The 18,573-nt window shown below is 34.9% G+C and overlaps 4 protein-coding genes and 1 long non-coding RNA gene across 7 annotated transcripts in view; 3 read left to right on the top strand and 2 right to left on the bottom strand.

The window, feature by feature from the left end:
• The window catches only part of LOC135841073 (uncharacterized), a 272,383-nt gene extending 270,366 nt beyond the window's left edge, over positions 1-2,017 (bottom strand). Inside the window, exon 1 of the long non-coding RNA XR_010557834.1 lies at positions 2,001-2,017. This is a non-coding gene — a long non-coding RNA (uncharacterized LOC135841073). The remainder of the gene's footprint in view (positions 1-2,000) is intronic.
• On the top strand, positions 429-12,111 carry LOC135841063 (L-lactate dehydrogenase A chain-like). 3 transcript variants are annotated; one of them, XM_065357860.1, is made up of 10 exons: positions 429-487; positions 5,954-6,223; positions 6,767-6,924; positions 9,785-10,016; positions 10,106-10,223; positions 10,305-10,478; positions 10,838-11,011; positions 11,148-11,265; positions 11,340-11,463; positions 11,656-12,111. In XM_065357860.1, exons 3-10 carry the CDS (start codon positions 6,884-6,886, stop codon positions 11,818-11,820), a joined length of 1,146 nt encoding a protein of 381 aa, XP_065213932.1. In that variant the 5' UTR covers positions 429-487; positions 5,954-6,223; positions 6,767-6,883; the 3' UTR covers positions 11,821-12,111. The 3 variants fall into 3 exon arrangements, with proteins under 3 accessions (XP_065213932.1, XP_065213933.1, XP_065213930.1); XM_065357861.1 differs by lacking the exons at positions 429-487; positions 5,954-6,223; positions 6,767-6,924 and adding an exon at positions 7,447-7,653; XM_065357858.1 differs by lacking the exons at positions 429-487; positions 5,954-6,223; positions 6,767-6,924 and adding an exon at positions 8,163-8,311.
• Positions 12,112-12,626: 515 nt separating this feature from the next.
• Positions 12,627-16,039, bottom strand: LOC135841067 (vesicle-associated membrane protein-associated protein B-like). Its single transcript, XM_065357869.1, has 6 exons — positions 15,829-16,039; positions 15,146-15,298; positions 14,957-15,057; positions 14,745-14,873; positions 14,207-14,317; positions 12,627-13,957 (listed from the first exon to the last, which is right to left on the bottom strand). The coding sequence occupies exons 1-6, from the start codon at positions 15,884-15,886 to the stop codon at positions 13,784-13,786; spliced, it is 726 nt and encodes a 241-aa protein (XP_065213941.1). The 5' UTR covers positions 15,887-16,039; the 3' UTR covers positions 12,627-13,783.
• A 181-nt stretch (positions 16,040-16,220) lies between these two features.
• Positions 16,221-16,847, top strand: LOC135841070 (mitochondrial inner membrane protease subunit 2). The gene has a single exon (XM_065357873.1). The coding sequence runs from the start codon at positions 16,347-16,349 to the stop codon at positions 16,845-16,847; it is 501 nt and encodes a 166-aa protein (XP_065213945.1). The 5' UTR covers positions 16,221-16,346.
• A 15-nt stretch (positions 16,848-16,862) lies between these two features.
• On the top strand, positions 16,863-18,556 carry LOC135841062 (KICSTOR complex protein ITFG2-like). The gene is made up of 5 exons (XM_065357857.1): positions 16,863-17,231; positions 17,311-17,570; positions 17,647-17,841; positions 17,932-18,169; positions 18,236-18,556. Exons 1-5 carry the CDS (start codon positions 16,863-16,865, stop codon positions 18,437-18,439), a joined length of 1,266 nt encoding a protein of 421 aa, XP_065213929.1. The 3' UTR covers positions 18,440-18,556.
• The last annotated feature ends 17 nt before the right edge of the window (positions 18,557-18,573 follow it).

Raw genomic sequence — 18,573 nt, 5'->3', positions numbered from 1 at the left:
GTATTGTTGGAGGCTATGGCTACGAGTATAATACTATTACTATTAGTCTCCATTCTCTTGCAGTTGTTGCAGAGTTGCAGTGAGCAGTGTTAATGATAACTGAAGTCTGATAACAACCAAAGTAAAGCTTGTAAAGCTGAACATTGTTTATTTACAATGTTAAAAAATATAATCGTGATTGATGTACTACATCAACGAGCAACTGATAGCGTAGTTCATGAAATTGAAAACGATAGCGATGATAACGCCGATGCCGATGATGAATCAAATTCCATATGTACATATACATACGAGTGTAAGTCTAGGTACCCTTTAATCTTGAGCATAACGGTACCTAACTATAGTTTCCATAGCAGTAAGCCAGTACCTACATATGTCGAATTGACTATCTATTAACTTCATTTTTAACTTTTATAGGTTATAGTATGTTCGTCGAGTGCTCCCATTTGCCAGGAAGATGAAGAGTCGTGATTGCTGAATCTCTGTGGTAAGCATAAAATTACGTCAATTTTCAAATTAATTAGATTTTTTAATAATCTCCCCGATTTAATAAATTCTTAGAAAATTTAGCCTGACTAATTTGTTAAGAGCATATTTTCACATAGGTATTAGGTATTCATACCCATAGAGCATAAAAAATCATTTATGTATTTAGGCATTTTTAAGGGAATTTTTCAGGTTTATAGAGATTATAGTGGAGGCAAATTAGCATCATATTTCGAAAATAAAAACATTTTTGGCTACCAAAGATTTTATGATGAAAAATTGTCAAGGGTAGTCCCCTGAATAATTCCCGAGAATTACCACCCCACAGACCCCTTGCTAATTTTTTTATGGGAGGTTGAACCCCCCAAAATGGTTTTTTTGCAGTTTTATCCTCAGGGGTTGATTTTACGTCAAAAATAGCTTTATATTTGAGTTCTACGTCAAATTTCCGATCTAGTGACATATCAACTGTCCTTCTACCTCCAAGGGGTGTGGGGCTAGAACCATTCAAATTGGAGGGGTTTTCTATAAAAAACACAAAAAAGCTATCGGCACGTACGAGGGGTGAAATAGGCCCCGAGAGTGTTTGGGTTAATACTAGCATGGAAGGTGGGTACCAACGAGAAACTACCGCGTGAAAAATTTCAGATCCACGCCACCTCCCCTTTTAGGGGAACCCCCCTTTTCTGAAATTTTAATAACACTTTTCTCAGCCCCATTTTAACCGATTTTGAAAATTTTTCAGGATGTTATGTATATCCTTAATAGGTATCCCTACAAAAGTTTTCAACCCCCTCCCCTCATATTTACCCCTCAAAATGACGTTTTTCAACTAACTTGATGCTTTTTAACAATAGTAAAAATTGAGGAGGCTAAGTGTGCTGGAGAGGGCTAGGTGAGTGTAGCAAAAATTCTGACGTCATATTCGTGCTCAGCGGTATCGAATCATAAGAAAACGACACCCTACACATTAATACTCAGTTATTTTCCCCAAAATTCCTATTTTACCCCCCAACTCTCCCTGAGACACATTTTTACACCATTTTGAGGGGTAAATATGAGGGGAGGGGGTTGAAAATGTTTATGGGGATGCCTACTAAGGATATACGTAACATCCTGAAAAATCTTCAAAATCGGTTAAAATGGGGCTGAGAAAACTAGAAAAGTGTTATTAAAATTTCAGAAAAGGGGGGTTCCCCAAAAAGGGGAGGTGGTGTTGATCTGAAATTTTTCACGCGGTAGTTTCTCGATGGTACCCACCTTCCATGCTAGTATCAACCCAAACACTCTCGGGGCCTATTTCACCCCTCGTACGTGCCGATAGCTTTTTTGTGTTTTTTAGAAAACCCCTCCAATTTGAATGGTTCTAGCCCCACCACCCTTGGAGGTAGAAGGACAGTTGATATGTCACTAGATCGGAAATTTGACGTAAGAACTCAAATATAAAGCTATTTTTGACGTAAAATCAACCACTGAGGATAAAACTGCAAAAAAACCATTTTGGGGGGTTCAACCCCCCCCCCCCCCCCCCATAAAAAAATTAGCAAGGGGTCTGTGTGGTGGTAATTCTCAGGAATTATTCAGGGGACTACCCTTGACAATTATTTTTCATCATAAAATCTTTGGTAGCCAAAAATGTTTTTTTTTCTTATTTGCCTCCACTATTAGGAAATATTTCATCTAATTTAAAAATTTTGTATGTACTATAATTATGTACATATTAGTGAAATTTTCCATTTTTTCCGCAATATTATTTTCTGAAAGGTGTCTAACAATCCTGCTAGTCCTGCATACGTCCTGCTTTTCATCACTTTTCATCAAGAAGTACTGTTTTTTTCAATCAGACTCGAAATTACCTATCAAATTAATTTCTCGCCTTTTTCCGGAATTTTGAAAAAATTTCATAGAAAAGGGATCATTTGTCTACTTTTTTTAGAATTTGAACTACACATTTTTGAGAGCTAGTGCCCTCGCTTCGCTCAGGCTACTTCATGCTTGCTGTTTTTGCATACGAAAAATTATTGTTTAAATTCAAAAAATGTTTAATGTTTGAATCAGAAAAAGTAATCTTTTTCCTGTATATAAGGAATTTTATTTACAACTCAAAAATTTAATTTTTGAAAGTTTTTGATCTCGCTTCACTCTGGCTGATTAGCTTTTTTTTCAAGCTTGATTTTTTTTTCTTTGAAATAATCATTCCAATTTTTGAAATTTTTGCCCAAAAAAGTGGAGATGAAGTCTCCTCTGCTAGGAAAATTTTAAATCATGTACTATACCCAATAACTTTATGTCAAGAATTAGGTAAGTGGGTACCTGATTGTAAGTAAATTTTGGGAATTCGCTTGGATTTTTTCAAACTTCTTAAAAGTCATAGAGTGAAACGACTAGAAACTCTTACATAAGTAGGTACCCAATATTGAAATGTTGGGAATTGCTCATTTTTTCCAACATTTTGAACTTCTTAGTAATTAAATCGCTCACAAGATCATAATTTTTTATGAGTTCTCAAAAGTCGGGCAGAATTTTAAAAGTCCCAAATACCTACTCGTATATTTTTCTTAACGTCATTGACCCGTTCGCCTGTTCACTGAAGGATATAAGTACTCCTACCTGGCCTCTTAAGGTCATTGACCCGTATGTCTAGCATCAAGGTCGTCTGTATTCATGGCTGGCTTCTGAAGGTCATTGACCCATATGCCGCTGGACTCTCATCTCAAGGTCACTGATCCCCTGGAGGTTATCGACCCATCTATCGGGTCTGTCAAGGTCCTCTGTCTGCATGTATGGCCTTTCAAGGTCATTGTCAACCTGTCTGTCTAGTTTCCCAAGGTCATTTGTCTGTCTGTCCGTCCGTCCGTCCGTCCGTCCGTCTGTCTGTCTGTTTGGACTCAACATCATTTGTAATCATGTCTGGCTTCTGAAGGTCATTGACCCATATGTCGCTGGACTCTCATCCCAAGGTCACTGATCTGCCACATGAAGGTTATTGACCCACCCGTCTGGCCTTTCAATGTAGTATGTATTCATGCCTAGCCTCTCAAGGTCACTGACCTGTCTGTCTGCCCTATGAAAGTCACTAACCCGTATTTCTAGCATCAAGGTTGTCTGTATTCATGGCTGGATTCTGAAGGTCGTTGACCCGTATGTCTAGACTCGCATTTCAAGGTCATTGACCTGCCTGCCAGGCCTCTAGAGGTTATCGACCCATCTAACTAGTCTGTCAAGGTCCTCTGTACTTCTGTCTGCATGTATGACCTCATCAAGGTCATTGTCAACCTGTCTGTCTGCTTTCCCAAGATCATTCACTCATTTGTCTGCCTGTCCGTGCGTCCGTCGGTCTGTCTGTTTAGACTCAACATCATTTGTAATCATGTCTGGCTTCTGAAGGTCATTGACCCGTATGTCTGGACTCTCATCTCAAGTTTACTGACCTGCCAATCTGTCACATGAAGGTTATTAACCCACTCGTCTGGCCTTTCAATGTCGTATGTATTCATGCCTAGCCTCTCAAGGTCACTGACCTGTCTGTCTGCCATATGAAGGTCACTGACCCGTGTGTCTAGCATCAACGTCGTCTGTATTCATATCTGGCTTCTCAAGGTCGTTGACCTATATGTCTGGACTCACATTTCAAGGTCACTGACCTGCCTGTCTGGACCCTGGAGGTTATCGACCCATCTATCTGGTCTGTCAAGGTCATCTGTCTGCATGTATGACCTTTCAAGGTCATTGACAATCTGTCTGTCTGCTTTCCCAAGGTCATTTGTCTGTCTGTCTGTCTGCCTGCCTGTCTGCCTGTCTGTCTGTTTAGACTCATCGTCACTTGTAATCACGTCTGGCTTCTGAAGGTCATTGACCCGTATGTCTGGATTCTCATCTCAAGTTCACTGACGTGCTAATGTGCCACATGAAGGTTATTGACCCACCCGTCTGGCCTTTCAATGTATGTATTTATTCCTAGCCTTTCAAGGTGACTGACCTGTCTTTCTGCCCTATGAAGGTCATTGACTCGTCTGTCTGGCTTTTCAAGGTCGTCTGTTCGCCTATGTGGGCTCATAAGGTCAATAACCCGTCTGTCTAGTCTCAAGGTCGTCTGTACTCATGTCTGGCATATTGAGGGCATTGACCCGTATATCTCATCTCTCATCTCGAGGTCATTGACTTGCGTAATTCATCGAGATTTTTCAGAAAATGTGACATACTAATGTCAGAAAGTAATTGAATGTTTTCCTAAAATTTTCGAAGAAATGATTCATTTTCTTCAAATTTTTCAAAAGTCTGACATTACCCATATGTCAGAAAGTCGACTGAATTCCCCCCCCCCCCGTTCACAGCTTTTCGCTGTATTGAAACCTTCAGAGACAATAATTTCATTAAATAAAAAAATGCCCACCTACAATAAAATACATACTTTTTGTGCAGCTCATATGTTAAAAGACACAAAAGTGAAAAATTTCGATACTCGAGCTTCGAAACGACAGGTAATAACGACCGATAACATCGTGAAACGGTCGCATTAGGTTGACTCATTGGGGTGGTATGATTAGGAAAACAAGTCAGAGGATTTTGACTAAATTCAACGGAACCCTTTAATTTAAACTAGGAGGAATTTTCGACAAGAAATTTTTTTTTCTCGAAAATTCCTATCCTGCTTTGGGAAAATTATCTTGTACCAAAAGATAGTAGGTACTTGGTAGGTATAGGTACCTATTTCAGATTCTGCGTCAACTTAGGCAATTGCCATCAAATCCCATTTTAGGGTTCCACTGAGCGGTTGAAAATTTCCAAGTCGCGTTTATTTCTGAGCAATTCGTGTTATTTTTTCGATTTTGTGAAATTGGCGATAATGGCTAAGAATTTCCTCAAAAATTAGATCTTTTCGTTGTTTGGCTCAATCGATGCGAAATATTTGAGAGAAAAAAATGTTCAAAACACGATTTCGAAAATGTGTTTTCTCCGAAGACTCATACCTCTCCTCTAGGGGCATTTCAGGAGCCAAATTTTTTTCGGAGTGATTTTCATCTCAAAATGAAGGTTTTCACTGAATTTAGTCAAAATCATTAAAAAAAAATTTCCTGAAAATTTTAGTTCACTAAATTGTAATAGGTACTTATAAAGTTGAGTCGAAACACTCCGAAACTTGAAAAAAAAAAGATCAAAAATCCTATTCATCCAAAAAAGTTTTATTTTGCATCAAAATAATTCTAAATACGAGTTCCTTTTCAAGAAACAACTTAATTCCACCGGTCCTTTAAAACCACCCCCCCCCCCCCACAATAACGTTGATCCCTTTGTATAAAGCCACCCCACAACTTCTCTCCTGATCACAAAAAAATTTGGGGAAAAACACCAACGAAAATTACCGTCTGTAAGATCTTTTGCTATGCAAGCCTTTCTCCGAAGTTCATCGCTCCCTGATCATGATGAAATAATAGAAAATACGTTGAAATTTGCACTTTTTTTGCAGAAATATTAGGTACATGGTTGGATTTTACGTGACTTGCCTCGCGTGTTGGTGTTACATGGAATTTATTCTTTCGGTGGAAAATTCGTCAATATAATGTAATCTGACAGTCTGATGAAATCATCGTCGGTATTACGGGCTATTTGAGAGAATGAATGATTTCATTCAACAGTTAGATTTTAACGCTAGTAAGACCAGAGCTTGACCACGAATAGTATCAATCCTGATCATTGATTGCAGATTTTTTTGGCGAAGACGTTCCTAAAAATATAGGTAAGCAGATTACTAGTTCGTCTTTACGTATATTTTAAGCTGTTGAAGGCTTATGTATAGATTTTATTTATTTTAAGTACCTACCAAACTATACCTTCGCATTTAGCTTTGATATTCGGTATAGGTAGGGGTATAGGTTTGTAAAATATTCTGTCTTCATATCGTTATCAGGAGGTACCTAAGTAATTTTTTTTCATTCGTGTTATTTGTTTTAAAATATTAACGAACGAAATTCTATAGTAGGTACGTATGTAGGTATTTTGGTTCACCTCAATTGTATCAATGTACTCATTGTACTCTTATTTATAAGTGTGCCTCTTCTCTTCGCTGATGTCAGCATTATTTTAATTATAACGCAATCAATTTATACTTAAGTACATCTACATACGCATTCGAGTCAAATACCTATCCATTGGTAAGTTCGCGATGTTGGTTATTATATAGTTTGCAATTAACATAGGTATTTATTATTGGCTGTCACATATTACGGTTGAAATAATTCTAACTTTTTATTACTATTGTTATTGTTTTTGTTTATTTTAGTTTTACATACCTATGTACGTAGCCGAGTTTGTCCAAGTATAAATTGAAATCATTTCGTACCCAGCTTCTAAATTCTGGTAATCAAGTGCCAAGCGTTTTGAAAATTAATCGTTCAAGATGATAAAGCAGGAGAATGATGAAAACGACTGCGATGCCAGGTAATCACGTATCGTTAAATTTTTCGCTTCTTTTCATCATACTTATACTTAACATGTAACAAATATTGAGCTGAATTCCATCGAATCGATTCTTTTTCCTTTTCATAATGTTTAGCATATTTAATCAACTCAAAGTTGACTACTTAAATTAACTAGAAAACAAACATAATTTATTACCTATTCGGTTCTATTTACTTCCATATGCTTTAACGTTACCTACGTATCAAATGATACCCATCAGAACTCGAAAAAAAGTTACCTATCTGATATTGCGATTTATTACGTCGAATTCTCACTGTGCAAATTGAAGTCATTTTTAGAAAAATCGAGCACCGCTAAAAAATTATTTATAATTTTTTTTTCAAGTGATGCACTCGATGACAGAGTTTTTACTTCAGTGATCGAATAAACAGACAAAATATCGAATAGGGAAATCGACGCATGCTCAATGAGCCGAAAAACGTAAAAATTTCACTTTTGTCGTCTATGTCTAATTAATTGCACTGCTAAATAAATTTCGCACTTGTGATACAATCAGTCGCGTGTAGCGTGTTCATCAGTCTAGTCCAATGTGTGACTAACGTATTTTCGATTTTATGTTTTAAATTTGTTATTTTTTTTTTTTTTGCTCGTTTTACCAATATCGATGCGGAGTTAGTGACGAAAAAAATTCAAAATTGGTTGCAAGCTGAGCCATTGCGATCGGTTCATCTTCGAGTCTAAAATGAAGTGAGTGTATTCCATCATAGAATTGTGGAATGTTGATTTTTATCGCATAGTACGCTCTGTTGCATTTTTTTGCATTTATGCACAAAATTTTATCATGTGCCATAAAGCAGGTATTCATCTAAGTATTGCTCAATTTATTGATTTTTTAAAAAAATTTTATCGTCGTCGTTTTTAAACTGTTGTCGTCGTTGCTGGGATGCTCAACTTGCCCATGCTTTCCTCATAATATTTTATTCTGATATAAATTCCAATATTCCAATAATGAGACTAAGCAATTGATTATTATCTGAATACTTAGATTGTACGTAAAAGAATACTGTCTTGATTTTATAAAAACAGGCGAGTACATTTTCTTCCCTCGATACAATCGTTTCTTTTCATTTGAATGGGTAGGTACCTAATTTGAAATATAGGTCTAGGTAGTACTATGCGGTAATGCCCTTCAAATACTTATCAAAACCAATCAAGATAATTTTTAAACGAGATAATGAATTGACAGTCCGAATTTTTTTTTTTTGCAATAGAGATGTAGTTTTGAGGAATATTGTGATGCACGTACTTTGTGCTCCTTCTCGCGAATCAGTTGAATTTTCTTTCATTACTGAACAATGATTAAGAAGTCGATAATTTTACATACCTATTTAATGTGTATTTCCGGGTTGGTATAAGGAAACTAAATGTGAAACTTCCTGCTTTTGGCTTTCAAACGATGCTTTTGATGCTTTCCAATTGAATTGTTCTGATCGATTTCCTGTCGATGATTTTTTTTCAACGTAGAGATTTTATCTTTTATTGAAAAATTGGCTTTTTTAAGTACCTACCATAGCTATTTTCCGTATTTGACTCACATTTTCTTTTGATTATCCCGATGATTCATATTTTTCGACAGATGATACGGTAACGTTTGATATCTATAGTGATCTGTTCAAATGTTTTAATATTCCGACTGATTGTTCAAAAAAAAAAAAAAAAAAAAGTCAGCAGATAAAACATGCAAAATGGATCTGAAATTAGCCAGTGAAAAGTGTTCCTCGTAGTTTAAAACCTCAAACACAAAATTTTTAGTTCACTATCTCACTCCTTACTCTCCAAAAAAGTTGGAATTACAAATTTTCGTTTGAAAAAACTTTCAAGATTTTTTTAGAATTTTTTATACCTAATGTAAAAAAAAAGATTTTTTTACAATTTTATACCGTTACTTTTTAGTTGCTGAAGAGGGGTTAGGAAGGGTTGAAAAATTAAAAATCCCTAAAAAAAATGTGCATCTAGGGCACCTTCCAGATGTAAATACTAAATCTTTAATAAATTCGGGATTTCTGTATCGTTTTTTTTTTTTTTTTTTTTTTTTTTAATTTAGAAAAATGCATTTACCAAGAGTAAATAAATTCATTTGACGAATTTAAACTGATGATATATAGTTTCAGTATGAATTTTAGCCCAAAGAGTCACCTGAAAAAAGAGTCAGGGGTGCTCAAAATGACACGATTCCGTTTTTTAAATAAAAATTACGACACGTAGAAAAGATTGTCAAAATATAAGAACTGGGCCATCACAAATCTTACCCAGAGATGCTCTTTTTAATTGCAATTAGATACCTTCAAAGATTACTTTGGCAGTAGTTTATTCTTCTATTTATATAAAGATTGATAAGTTGTCATTCAAACGTTAGTTGTCTTACGTTTTTATATCTACACCAGAGTAAAGTTTACGTTAAAATAAGGAAAGAATGTAGGTACTGAAAATGATGCATAAAATCTTTCGTTTTAATCGTTTGATGTTATTTCGAGAATTTCACACCATATGTTAGATTTAACACAACCAATATACTTAGTTCGACATTTGGCAACGAGTATTTTGTATCGCTTCATTGGTTTCCACGAAATTTGTTCCAAGTTTGACTACCTACCTACTCATACATACCCTATTTAGAACGCTTTTTACTCGTATAAAATTATGATTAGAGGTACTTTTTTCCACACATTTATTTCTCAAATTTTGGTAAAAAAAAATTTAAAAGCATATGAGAGACGTACCTATTTTTTTTTTTTTTACGGGGACCAGCTACTTTTGCGGATAGGGCAAGACGTATACATGCTAACTGATCTTTTAATTTTAATTTTAATTTTTGCAGAATACCAGGAAAAGATGGAACTCCTGCTGGTGGAAGTTCAACCGATTCGAGTGATCAACCACGACCCAGTTCTGCATCGAGTGATATATTAAAAGATGCCGTCAACGAAAGTGATTTAAAATCGAGATTTATTACAGAGATTGCTCCAAAGGCTCCTTCTGCTTCGAATAAAATCACAATTGTCGGCACAGGAGCAGTGGGTATGGCGTGCGCTTTCAGTATTTTAACTCAGGTACCTATAGCAATCGAATCATTATTTACAATTTAGCCCAACGATGAATTATTGTTTGAAATATTTGTTCGTATTTTTTTTTTATATAGAACGTATCCAGCGAAATTGCTCTGATTGATTTAAATGAAGATAAACTCAAAGGAGAATTACTAGATTTACAGCATGGAGCGACGTTTATGAAAAGTGCTAAAATTGTTGCTGGCCCTGGTGAGAATTTATTTTTCTTCGCTATAGATATCCAGATAACTGTGTACGATATGAATAACTTTTCTATGTAATTTGTTTTAGATTACATTATATCCGCAAATTCTAAAATTGTCGTTGTTTGTGCTGGTGCTCGTCAAAAAGAAGGCGATACACGTTTAAGTCTGATGCAAAAAAATTTAGCAATTTTTAAAACGATGATACCTGGTTTAGTGAAGCACAGTCCTAGTGCTATATTCTTAATCGTCAGTAATCCAGGTATTAATTATGTCTTCTTAATCATTCTTTCATTCATTCATTAGTGATATGAGTAAATTTAATCAGGTCTGTTCTGACATAATTTGAATGATATCAGTATCATTATATCATTTACTTACAGCGAGAAAAAAATTAAAATCAAATAAAATTATAGGTTCTATATTTAGCTCATTTAATTTGATCGAACTCATCTGAACAGATCTGTCCAATTTGTGATCACGATCACGTAGGCGATAAAAGTTTTAAAGATTCAGAAAGAAATTCTACTCATAAGTATAAAAACAAGCAACCGAAAAATTGTGAGCTCCCAGTGAGTGAGTATGCATATGCAATACTTACCTATTCCTATTTTGTTTCAGTCGACATATTAACTTACCTCACTTGGAAATTAAGCGGTTTACCTCGTAACAGAGTTATAGGATCGGGAACAAATTTAGACTCAGCTCGTTTTCAATTTTTACTCTCACAAAAAATGGACATCGCTGCCGAAAGCATTAAAGGGTGGATTATCGGAGAACATGGAGATTCTAGTGGTTAGTATACAATAACCTATATAGGTAATATTTCGAATCGAACCAATTATAGGTTAATTTTATGGGCTGGTAATCGGGATAGAATACCTGTTAATGTACGTACTTGTCTGAAATATGTAAAAAAATCAATTTCTAGTTCCCGTGTGGTCTGGAGTAACCGTAGGAGGAGTACTACTCAAAGAATTATATCCTAAAATGGGAGCCCCCGATGATCCGGATAACTGGATGAGTGTTTGGAAAGATGTAGTCGAGAGGTTGTAACAATTGATTCTTTTTCATCGTTTTAATAACTTCGCTAATTTAATTAAATATTGTCGGTTTTTTTCAGCGCTTATAATATCATCAAATTAAAAGGTTTTACGTGTTGGGCGATAGGACTCAGTGTTGCTGATCTCCTACAAACGATTATAAGAAATAGTAATAAAGTGCATGCGGTTAGCACCGATGTCAAAGTAAGTTTTACACCAAAGTTGACTGCAAAAGTTTCGATTTGTTTCGAAGAAAAAAAAACAACCTCATTCAATTTTCCATTGTATAGTTGGAAACATTTTTCTACCCTCAGCCTCTGTGATGTGAAAAAATCTTCGAGTTGACGTAAAATATCTCTTTCTCAAGTTGAAATATTAAACCATTTTCGTTTCCAGGGTTTTTACGGAATTACCGACGAAGTGTTTCTATCATTACCTTGCGTATTGGGCGAAAACGGCGTATCGTCGATCGTAAAATTGGGTTTAACCGATGAAGAAATCAGCAAACTACAAAAATCTGCAAAAATAATGGCCGAACACATATCTGAATTAAAAATGTGAAATCGTTTCTCCGTTCGTGGAACATTATTGCTTTTATTAAGTTTATACGATATAGCTTATACAGTATTTTACTTTTCATCATCACTTCCACCTTCATCAGAAACATCATCGTCATCAAATTCTTTTCCTTATTATTACTCAAAATTTCTCACCAATTGTAATTTTTTACTCTCCTGCTCCTCGCTCATTCCCAGTGATGATTTTATTTATACTTATCTGTAATATTTTTAACATAAATACCAAAGAAAAGTGACCTTTAAATTTTAAGTAATAAATTTATTTTGGTTGAAATTTCATCTAGTTTATATAGGGTATCTCTACAGTGAACATCTTAGGTGATAAAATTACGTATAAGAGAGAAGTGGTAAGTACGTAGGTAGTAGTATTAACCTTAGGCTTTTATCAACGTAGGAAATCAATACACGAATAATATCTATCGTTAATTAAACAACGTCGAGTAGGGTATTTTTTTCTCGAATTGTGAAATTTCCATTCCCATAACGTCTACACACAGAATAATAGGTAAGATAATAAAGATGTATAAAATGTTAAAAAATAATACCTTAGAAATTGCTTTAAATTGGCAATAATGTAAAAATGTCATCGAAGTAGAAAAATTCAAATGTATTTGTACATGACCGAATCTCATCAAAAATATGACTCTTCCATCGCAGTTGAAATATTTTCAGTTTTAGAAGGCTCGTTATTTCAAAATCAAAACGAAACACGATCCATTTACCATGCTGGAGAAACGGAGGCTGGCCGCTGGATGGCTCTGTTAAAGATGCAACATTCAGACTTGAAAATGAAAATTTTAACGTACTTTATTTTTAATGGTTATGGTTTTACATGGTGTTACAAAGCGATGATACATCTGATAAACAGGTAAATACATATTAGCAATATACGGGTAGGTAATAAACGAAACACGTTCGAAGCCAACACGATGAACAAAATCATACGGATAAAATGGTTGAAAACCAAAATATACACTTTTCTAATAAACTATAAATCTTCAACATGTTTATCATCTTACATTACCAATATGTAAAAATACAAAAAATGCTATCAGGCCGCATAATTTATCCTAGGTAGTGATACACAGGTGCGTATACTTTACTATATTATTATTATTATTATTATTATTAGATGCTAAAACGCTATTTTGGTTTGGTTTATTTCAGAATCATTTTTTTTTTCTAGTTCGTTCGTTTGTAGTCTATCATATGGGTTGGACAGATATCGAAGAAAAACAAAGGAAGCTATTTACATGTTTTTTGAATTTCATCATCACACACCACAGATTACTCTCTTACTCCTACATGTCATATGTAATTTGAAATTCATCGGGCGAAGCTTTGTAATAATACGAATTTGTTCGACTTATTAAATAGCTGCACTCTTTTCGTAGGGCATACGAAGGAATACCACGTAAAATAATTCTTCGACGCTTAGTTCAGAGGCGACGAACTGTTAACGACTACGAAAAGAATGCAGCCACGTTAAATCTAGTAAATCATGTACAATTCATCAAACGCGACAGGGAAAGAGAGATATAGAGAGGAAGGAGATAGATTGGCCGCCAAAATAGAAAAAAAATCTATACGGTGGTTGTATTCCATTATATAGTGAAATAGGAATGGTAGTAGAATTTTCGAGAAGCCGTTTAAATTCAAGTCGAAAAAAAAGCTAATTTCTATGTACAAGAGGAGAAGAAAGGAAAAACAAACAAGTAAACAAACAAACAAAAATTATTAATAAATAAATAAACCATAATAAATAAAATTACTAATAATAGTAATCGTAGATGTAAATAATAATAATAGTAATTAAATAGTAAAATAATAATAGTATCAATTTAATCAATTATCATTACCACCACTGAATTAATCTTTAATGGTGATAAAATGAATACGGTACATTTCTACAGCGAAAAATACGATAGTCGGCAAATAATTAACCCTTAAAAAATATATTTTCCAATTAAAATGGACAACAGTCCGATGATCACGCCAAAAGCCAAATAGATAACTGGAGTAATTTGTGTTCCTTCCAGCAGAGAAGGCTGGTTCGTTTTCTTAACATTCAACGTTGATTGTATCGGTATTTGTTGCTGACGAGCTTTTATTAAGTCTTCCTAAAATTTGACGTAAAAAAACACAAAATGTATTAAAGCGATGAAAGAATATTTGAAATCCATTACTACTACGACTAGTGAAGGGAAATCTTTCAAATCGAAAAATCATTACGACGATTGAGCCGTTGAAAATATCGATGCAGCCAAAAAGGACCAATATCTACAGCCCGATTTCATCAATCGTTAGAAGACGTAGCAGTCTACTCGTGTGAGAAAACGAAATGATTCGACTGACAATCAACAACGTACCTTCAATTGTAAATTTTCTCTTTGCGTAGAGCTTAAGTCTTCTCTTAAACGCGCTATTTCGTTGCTGGCTTTCTGAAGTTCGGTTTCAGCGGAATCTGCTGAATTTGAGGACTGAAAAAAATAGAAACCAAGATACGAATTAACACAACGTCGAAAATATTAGCCATACGATAGATGAAAAATAAAACTGAAATTATTATGATAAGATATTCGACGGAATTGAAAATTTAGAAAAAAGAAAAACAACATGTTGAGAAAATTCAAAAATGTGATACAAACATATGCAAAATGACGAATAACACACAACAAATGGGGTTTGCGCCGTCAAGGAACCTTTAAACCAAACATTATGGTCACTGGGCGACCTTGAAGGTAGCAATGATTAAGATGTAAATGTCATTTTTCGCAGGAAATGAAATTAAATTGCGATTTGTTACTCGCTATTTTTAGGAAAATAATAAAACAAAACCCGTTTTCGAGCGACAACGAGCATTAAATTATTGAAAACGACAAAACGAAAAATTTAATAACTGTTTACTTCTTTCTTTTTAAGATCTTCTTTTTCAGCGACTGAAAAATTTGAAGGTACTGAATTGATTTCGCTAGGCATTTCGAAGACGCATTTTAACTTCGAGTCCATTAAGGATTCTGGAGATGCTTCTTTCCACTGTAACAGAATAATTACGGTTGAATACGTTACAAAAATCTTGCGTGTGTTTACAAAATAAATCAGCGATGATTCGCCCTTACCAAAGCTTCCAAGTTGAAATCATCTGGCGCTACTATAGACTGTACCATAAATTTATGTTTATTTTTTTCATGAGGATCAAAATCAAATGGCTGCAAGCTCACTATGAAACAATAAGAATACATTTTCGGTATTAGTGTCGGTCAATCAATATTGCGGAATTCATTGTCATCAGTATAGATGCAATTTACCTGCGATTTCGATACGACTCTGAGGGTCCAGCACCCCAGAATTTGGACGAACGCAGTATTTCTTTGGCGCGGTGGTTTTGATTTTGAAACATACTTTATGATCCGTCGGGTTAGTCAATTTAATGGACGATGTGACCGATGACGTAAACGGACCTGCACATGAATTGCAAATTTAATACATTACTGAACAGCTTCGTAAAACAATCGATGAATAATTAATTCTAATTAGTTGTCAGAGCTATATGGCAAGAAATTAACGAACGGATAGTTGTTCAACAATCATTCAACCCTTCAAGGCAAAGCCCATACATGGGGTACTAATTGGATTAAAAGAACTGATTTCACTGTATCTTCCCACACTTCGCACTATTGAATCATATTTTCAAAAAGACAGATCGAGTATCAGTGAATTTAATACCCAAGATGACTACAACTTGTCAGATTTGGAAAAGTTAACCTCTAATCAGAAACTAAGCTATCGGTTCGATTCTAGGAAAACTGGCATTGACTTGAAGATTTCTTTCGAATACTATTAGATATGGAATGAAAATAGAGTTGGACTTGGTGAAAACAGCGATGTACGAATACATTGGAAACACATAAGTTATGAATTTCATACTTTCAAAGCTAGAAATGGGTAAAATCGTATGCTAAAATATCAAATAAATGGAACGCATTATTACCTCGAAATGTCAGTTCGTATTTTGGCTCGATGATCAAAACTTGCTCTGGTTTTGCCATGCTGAATGAATTATGATATAATATATGGACTCGCTACGAATAAAATAAAACTCATTAAAAATAAGCGTAATCTCAATACTTTTTTCGGTTCATCAAGAGAGTGAATTTTCAATAATTTTAGTTTTTTTTTTCCACAAAATTTCATGTGAACATAATTCACTCGACACCAACACCGATACCAATACGTTAAAAAGGTGACGCTATTTTCACACAATAATTCGAAATATTTCAGTTAGCGCTCCAAGCGGTTAAATTTCAAACTACAAATCAAAATACGACAAATTCCCAAAATGTCAATTAAGCTAAACAAAACCTTATCACAATCTGATAAAAAATGAGAAAAATATTTTTGTTTTTGTAATTTTACGTTTCATTTCCTCGATTTTTTACGTTTTAAATGTTGAAATTGCGTCTATTTAATTGAAATAATTTGAACGTCGGTTGTTTTCGTAAATTGCTAATGAATTTATGGAGAGCTTTATTGAGTCCGATCATCGGTGGCATACCCATTGGAATAGCTTTCATTGATGCGGTAGGATATATTGCTCGCGTTGATGGAACTTCTATGCAACCGTTATTCAACCCCGATTCGACTACTGATTACGTATTTTTAAATCGTTGGTCGGTGAAGCACGACAGTATTAGACGAGGCGACGTTATTTCGTTGATATCGCCCAAAAATCCCGAACACAAAATTATTAAGCGAGTTATCGGTGTTCAAGGAGACGTTCTGAAAACTTCATCAAAGAAAACGCCTGTCGTAACTGTACCGAAGGGATACTGCTGGGTTGAAGGAGATCACGTTGGTCATTCTATGGACTCGAATCATTTTGGACCAGTTTCGCTGGGATTGGTAACAGCTAAAGCTACCGCTATCGTCTGGCCTCCTCACAGATGGCAGAAAGTAAAAACTGAAATGAGATACGAACGATTACCTATGAATTTATTACCCTTGAAGTAGTCCAAGTAATCGAAAATGCGCTCCGTTAGTTTCGTTAAACATATCGAATTGTCTTTTTTCGGTAACATTCATCAAAGTGCTTTATGCCTTGGTGATGTCGATAACGACGGTAACGACGAACTGATCATCGGAAATACCGATGGCAACTTGTTCATTTATAAAGAGCAAGAATGCGTTCAGATTATCAATTCTTTAGGCATGATTACAGCCGTAGGAGTGGGCGACATTTTGAAATGCGGAAGTAATGTTTTAATAGTTATTGCTGGCGACGGCTGGTGTCACATTTACTTATGCCTTAGTGGTACCTCCGAAGATAATACTTCCGAATCACCCTCTTTCAAACTGAAACCTGTTTATGTACAAAGGATACCTGCCAACACTAAGGTAAAGTAATATCGGTTATTTTTTACTCGAGTCAACTACATATATTCAAGCACATAATCTTTTCTCTTTTCTTTCTTAGACTTTATTGATTGGCGATATTGACGACGACGGGTGTTTGGAACTCGTATTAGGACTCACTGACCGAGTAGTCAGATCGTACAGATGGATGCAGAATTTCACCGGAGGAAGATTGGTTTGTCTGAATAAATGGGAATGCGCCAATCAAATCGGTAACGTGACTCTATCTTATGACATTAATCAACAACCTTGTTTGTTGATTTCTCAACCGGGTGGAACATTCATGAAAATACAGTGCCATACCAATCAAAAATCTGACAGGTAAGATCGCATATTACGAGTAATGTTCAATTGATTTTGGCGATTTAATTAACTCGACATTTATCGATCATCTTAGCGCTCAAATGACTGTCAAATATCATCCTTCGATGTCTACCAAAATAAGGAATAATGGGATATCGTCAAAAATCATCGGTAACTTGCACATGTATCAACGTGATCGTGATATGAAACAAAATGAGTCCAGTTTACCGTACGCAATTGCTACTTTAGATGGTACTCTGATGTTGTTCAAAGATGAAAAAATGTTATGGTAAAATTCGCGAATATTTCTCCATGTGTAACCCTATAAGCAAACCTATAATGTTATACATAATTATTGTGTTATTTTTTTTAATTTCAGGTCCTATCATGTTGACCAGCAACTATTCGTATTGAATAAAATGGATGTCACCGGCGACGGCAGCGTTGAATTGATAGCTTGTTCTTGGGAAGGTTACACGTATATTTTAGATCAGTACAAGAATGCAATCAAATTTCAAACCCAAGAACCAGTTGCGGACTTTTGTGCTGGTTTGTATAAGCTGAAAATGACGCCGAAGCCAGTTCCATGCTTAATCTACGCCACATTTCATAATAAGGTGAATCACAAAACGTTGTAAAATTATCTAATTTTCGTTTTATACTGAAAATCTCGTTATTTTTAGATTTTAATATTCTACGATGTTGGTTTTCCCGATATTACTGCCAAAAATTTGATACAATTGATCGAGCAGAAAGAAGATGAACGTGATGAACGTGAAAGTAAGTCGAGCCCTTCGTTAGAAAATATTCATCGTCTTAAAAAAATCTCAACCAAAAAATTATTACTCAACTGGTGCCTATACGGTAATCATAATTTACGCTCTTAGCTGCTGAGCGTGATATTTATTTAGCGTTTTATTAATACTTCATTTGTTTTTGTTTTCTTTTATTGTAATATTTTGACTGATTTATGTAGTGATATAATAGGAACATTTTAATGGTGTTTTACGTCTTACATTTT

This window comes from Planococcus citri, chromosome 3, assembly GCF_950023065.1.
Source record: "Planococcus citri chromosome 3, ihPlaCitr1.1, whole genome shotgun sequence".
NCBI classification, from domain to species: domain Eukaryota; kingdom Metazoa; phylum Arthropoda; class Insecta; order Hemiptera; family Pseudococcidae; genus Planococcus; species Planococcus citri.
Note: the sequence above shows the minus strand (reverse complement) of the source record. Positions and strands in the feature narration are given on the sequence as shown.

Bases quoted from the DNA above. Each gene is read 5' to 3' on its own strand.
- LOC135841070 (XM_065357873.1), top strand. From the start codon at position 16,347: ATGAATTTATGGAGAGCTTTATTGAGTCCGATCATCGGTGGCATACCC.
- LOC135841062 (XM_065357857.1), top strand. From the start codon at position 16,863: ATGCGCTCCGTTAGTTTCGTTAAACATATCGAATTGTCTTTTTTCGGT. The intron at 17,571-17,646 runs GTAAGATCGCAT...CGATCATCTTAG, and splicing joins ACCAATCAAAAATCTGACAG to CGCTCAAATGACTGTCAAAT. The intron at 18,170-18,235 runs GTGAATCACAAA...CGTTATTTTTAG, and splicing joins ACGCCACATTTCATAATAAG to ATTTTAATATTCTACGATGT.
- LOC135841067 (XM_065357869.1), bottom strand. From the start codon at position 15,886: ATGGCAAAACCAGAGCAAGTTTTGATCATCGAGCCAAAATACGAACTG. The intron at 15,299-15,828 runs GTAATAATGCGT...ATTCATGTGCAG, and splicing joins ATACGAACTGACATTTCGAG to GTCCGTTTACGTCATCGGTC. The intron at 15,058-15,145 runs GTAAATTGCATC...ATTGTTTCATAG, and splicing joins GAGTCGTATCGAAATCGCAG to TGAGCTTGCAGCCATTTGAT.
- LOC135841063 (XM_065357858.1), top strand. From the start codon at position 8,262: ATGATTAAGAAGTCGATAATTTTACATACCTATTTAATGTGTATTTCC. The intron at 10,017-10,105 runs GTACCTATAGCA...TTTTTTATATAG, and splicing joins CTTTCAGTATTTTAACTCAG to AACGTATCCAGCGAAATTGC. The intron at 10,224-10,304 runs GTGAGAATTTAT...AATTTGTTTTAG, and splicing joins TAAAATTGTTGCTGGCCCTG to ATTACATTATATCCGCAAAT.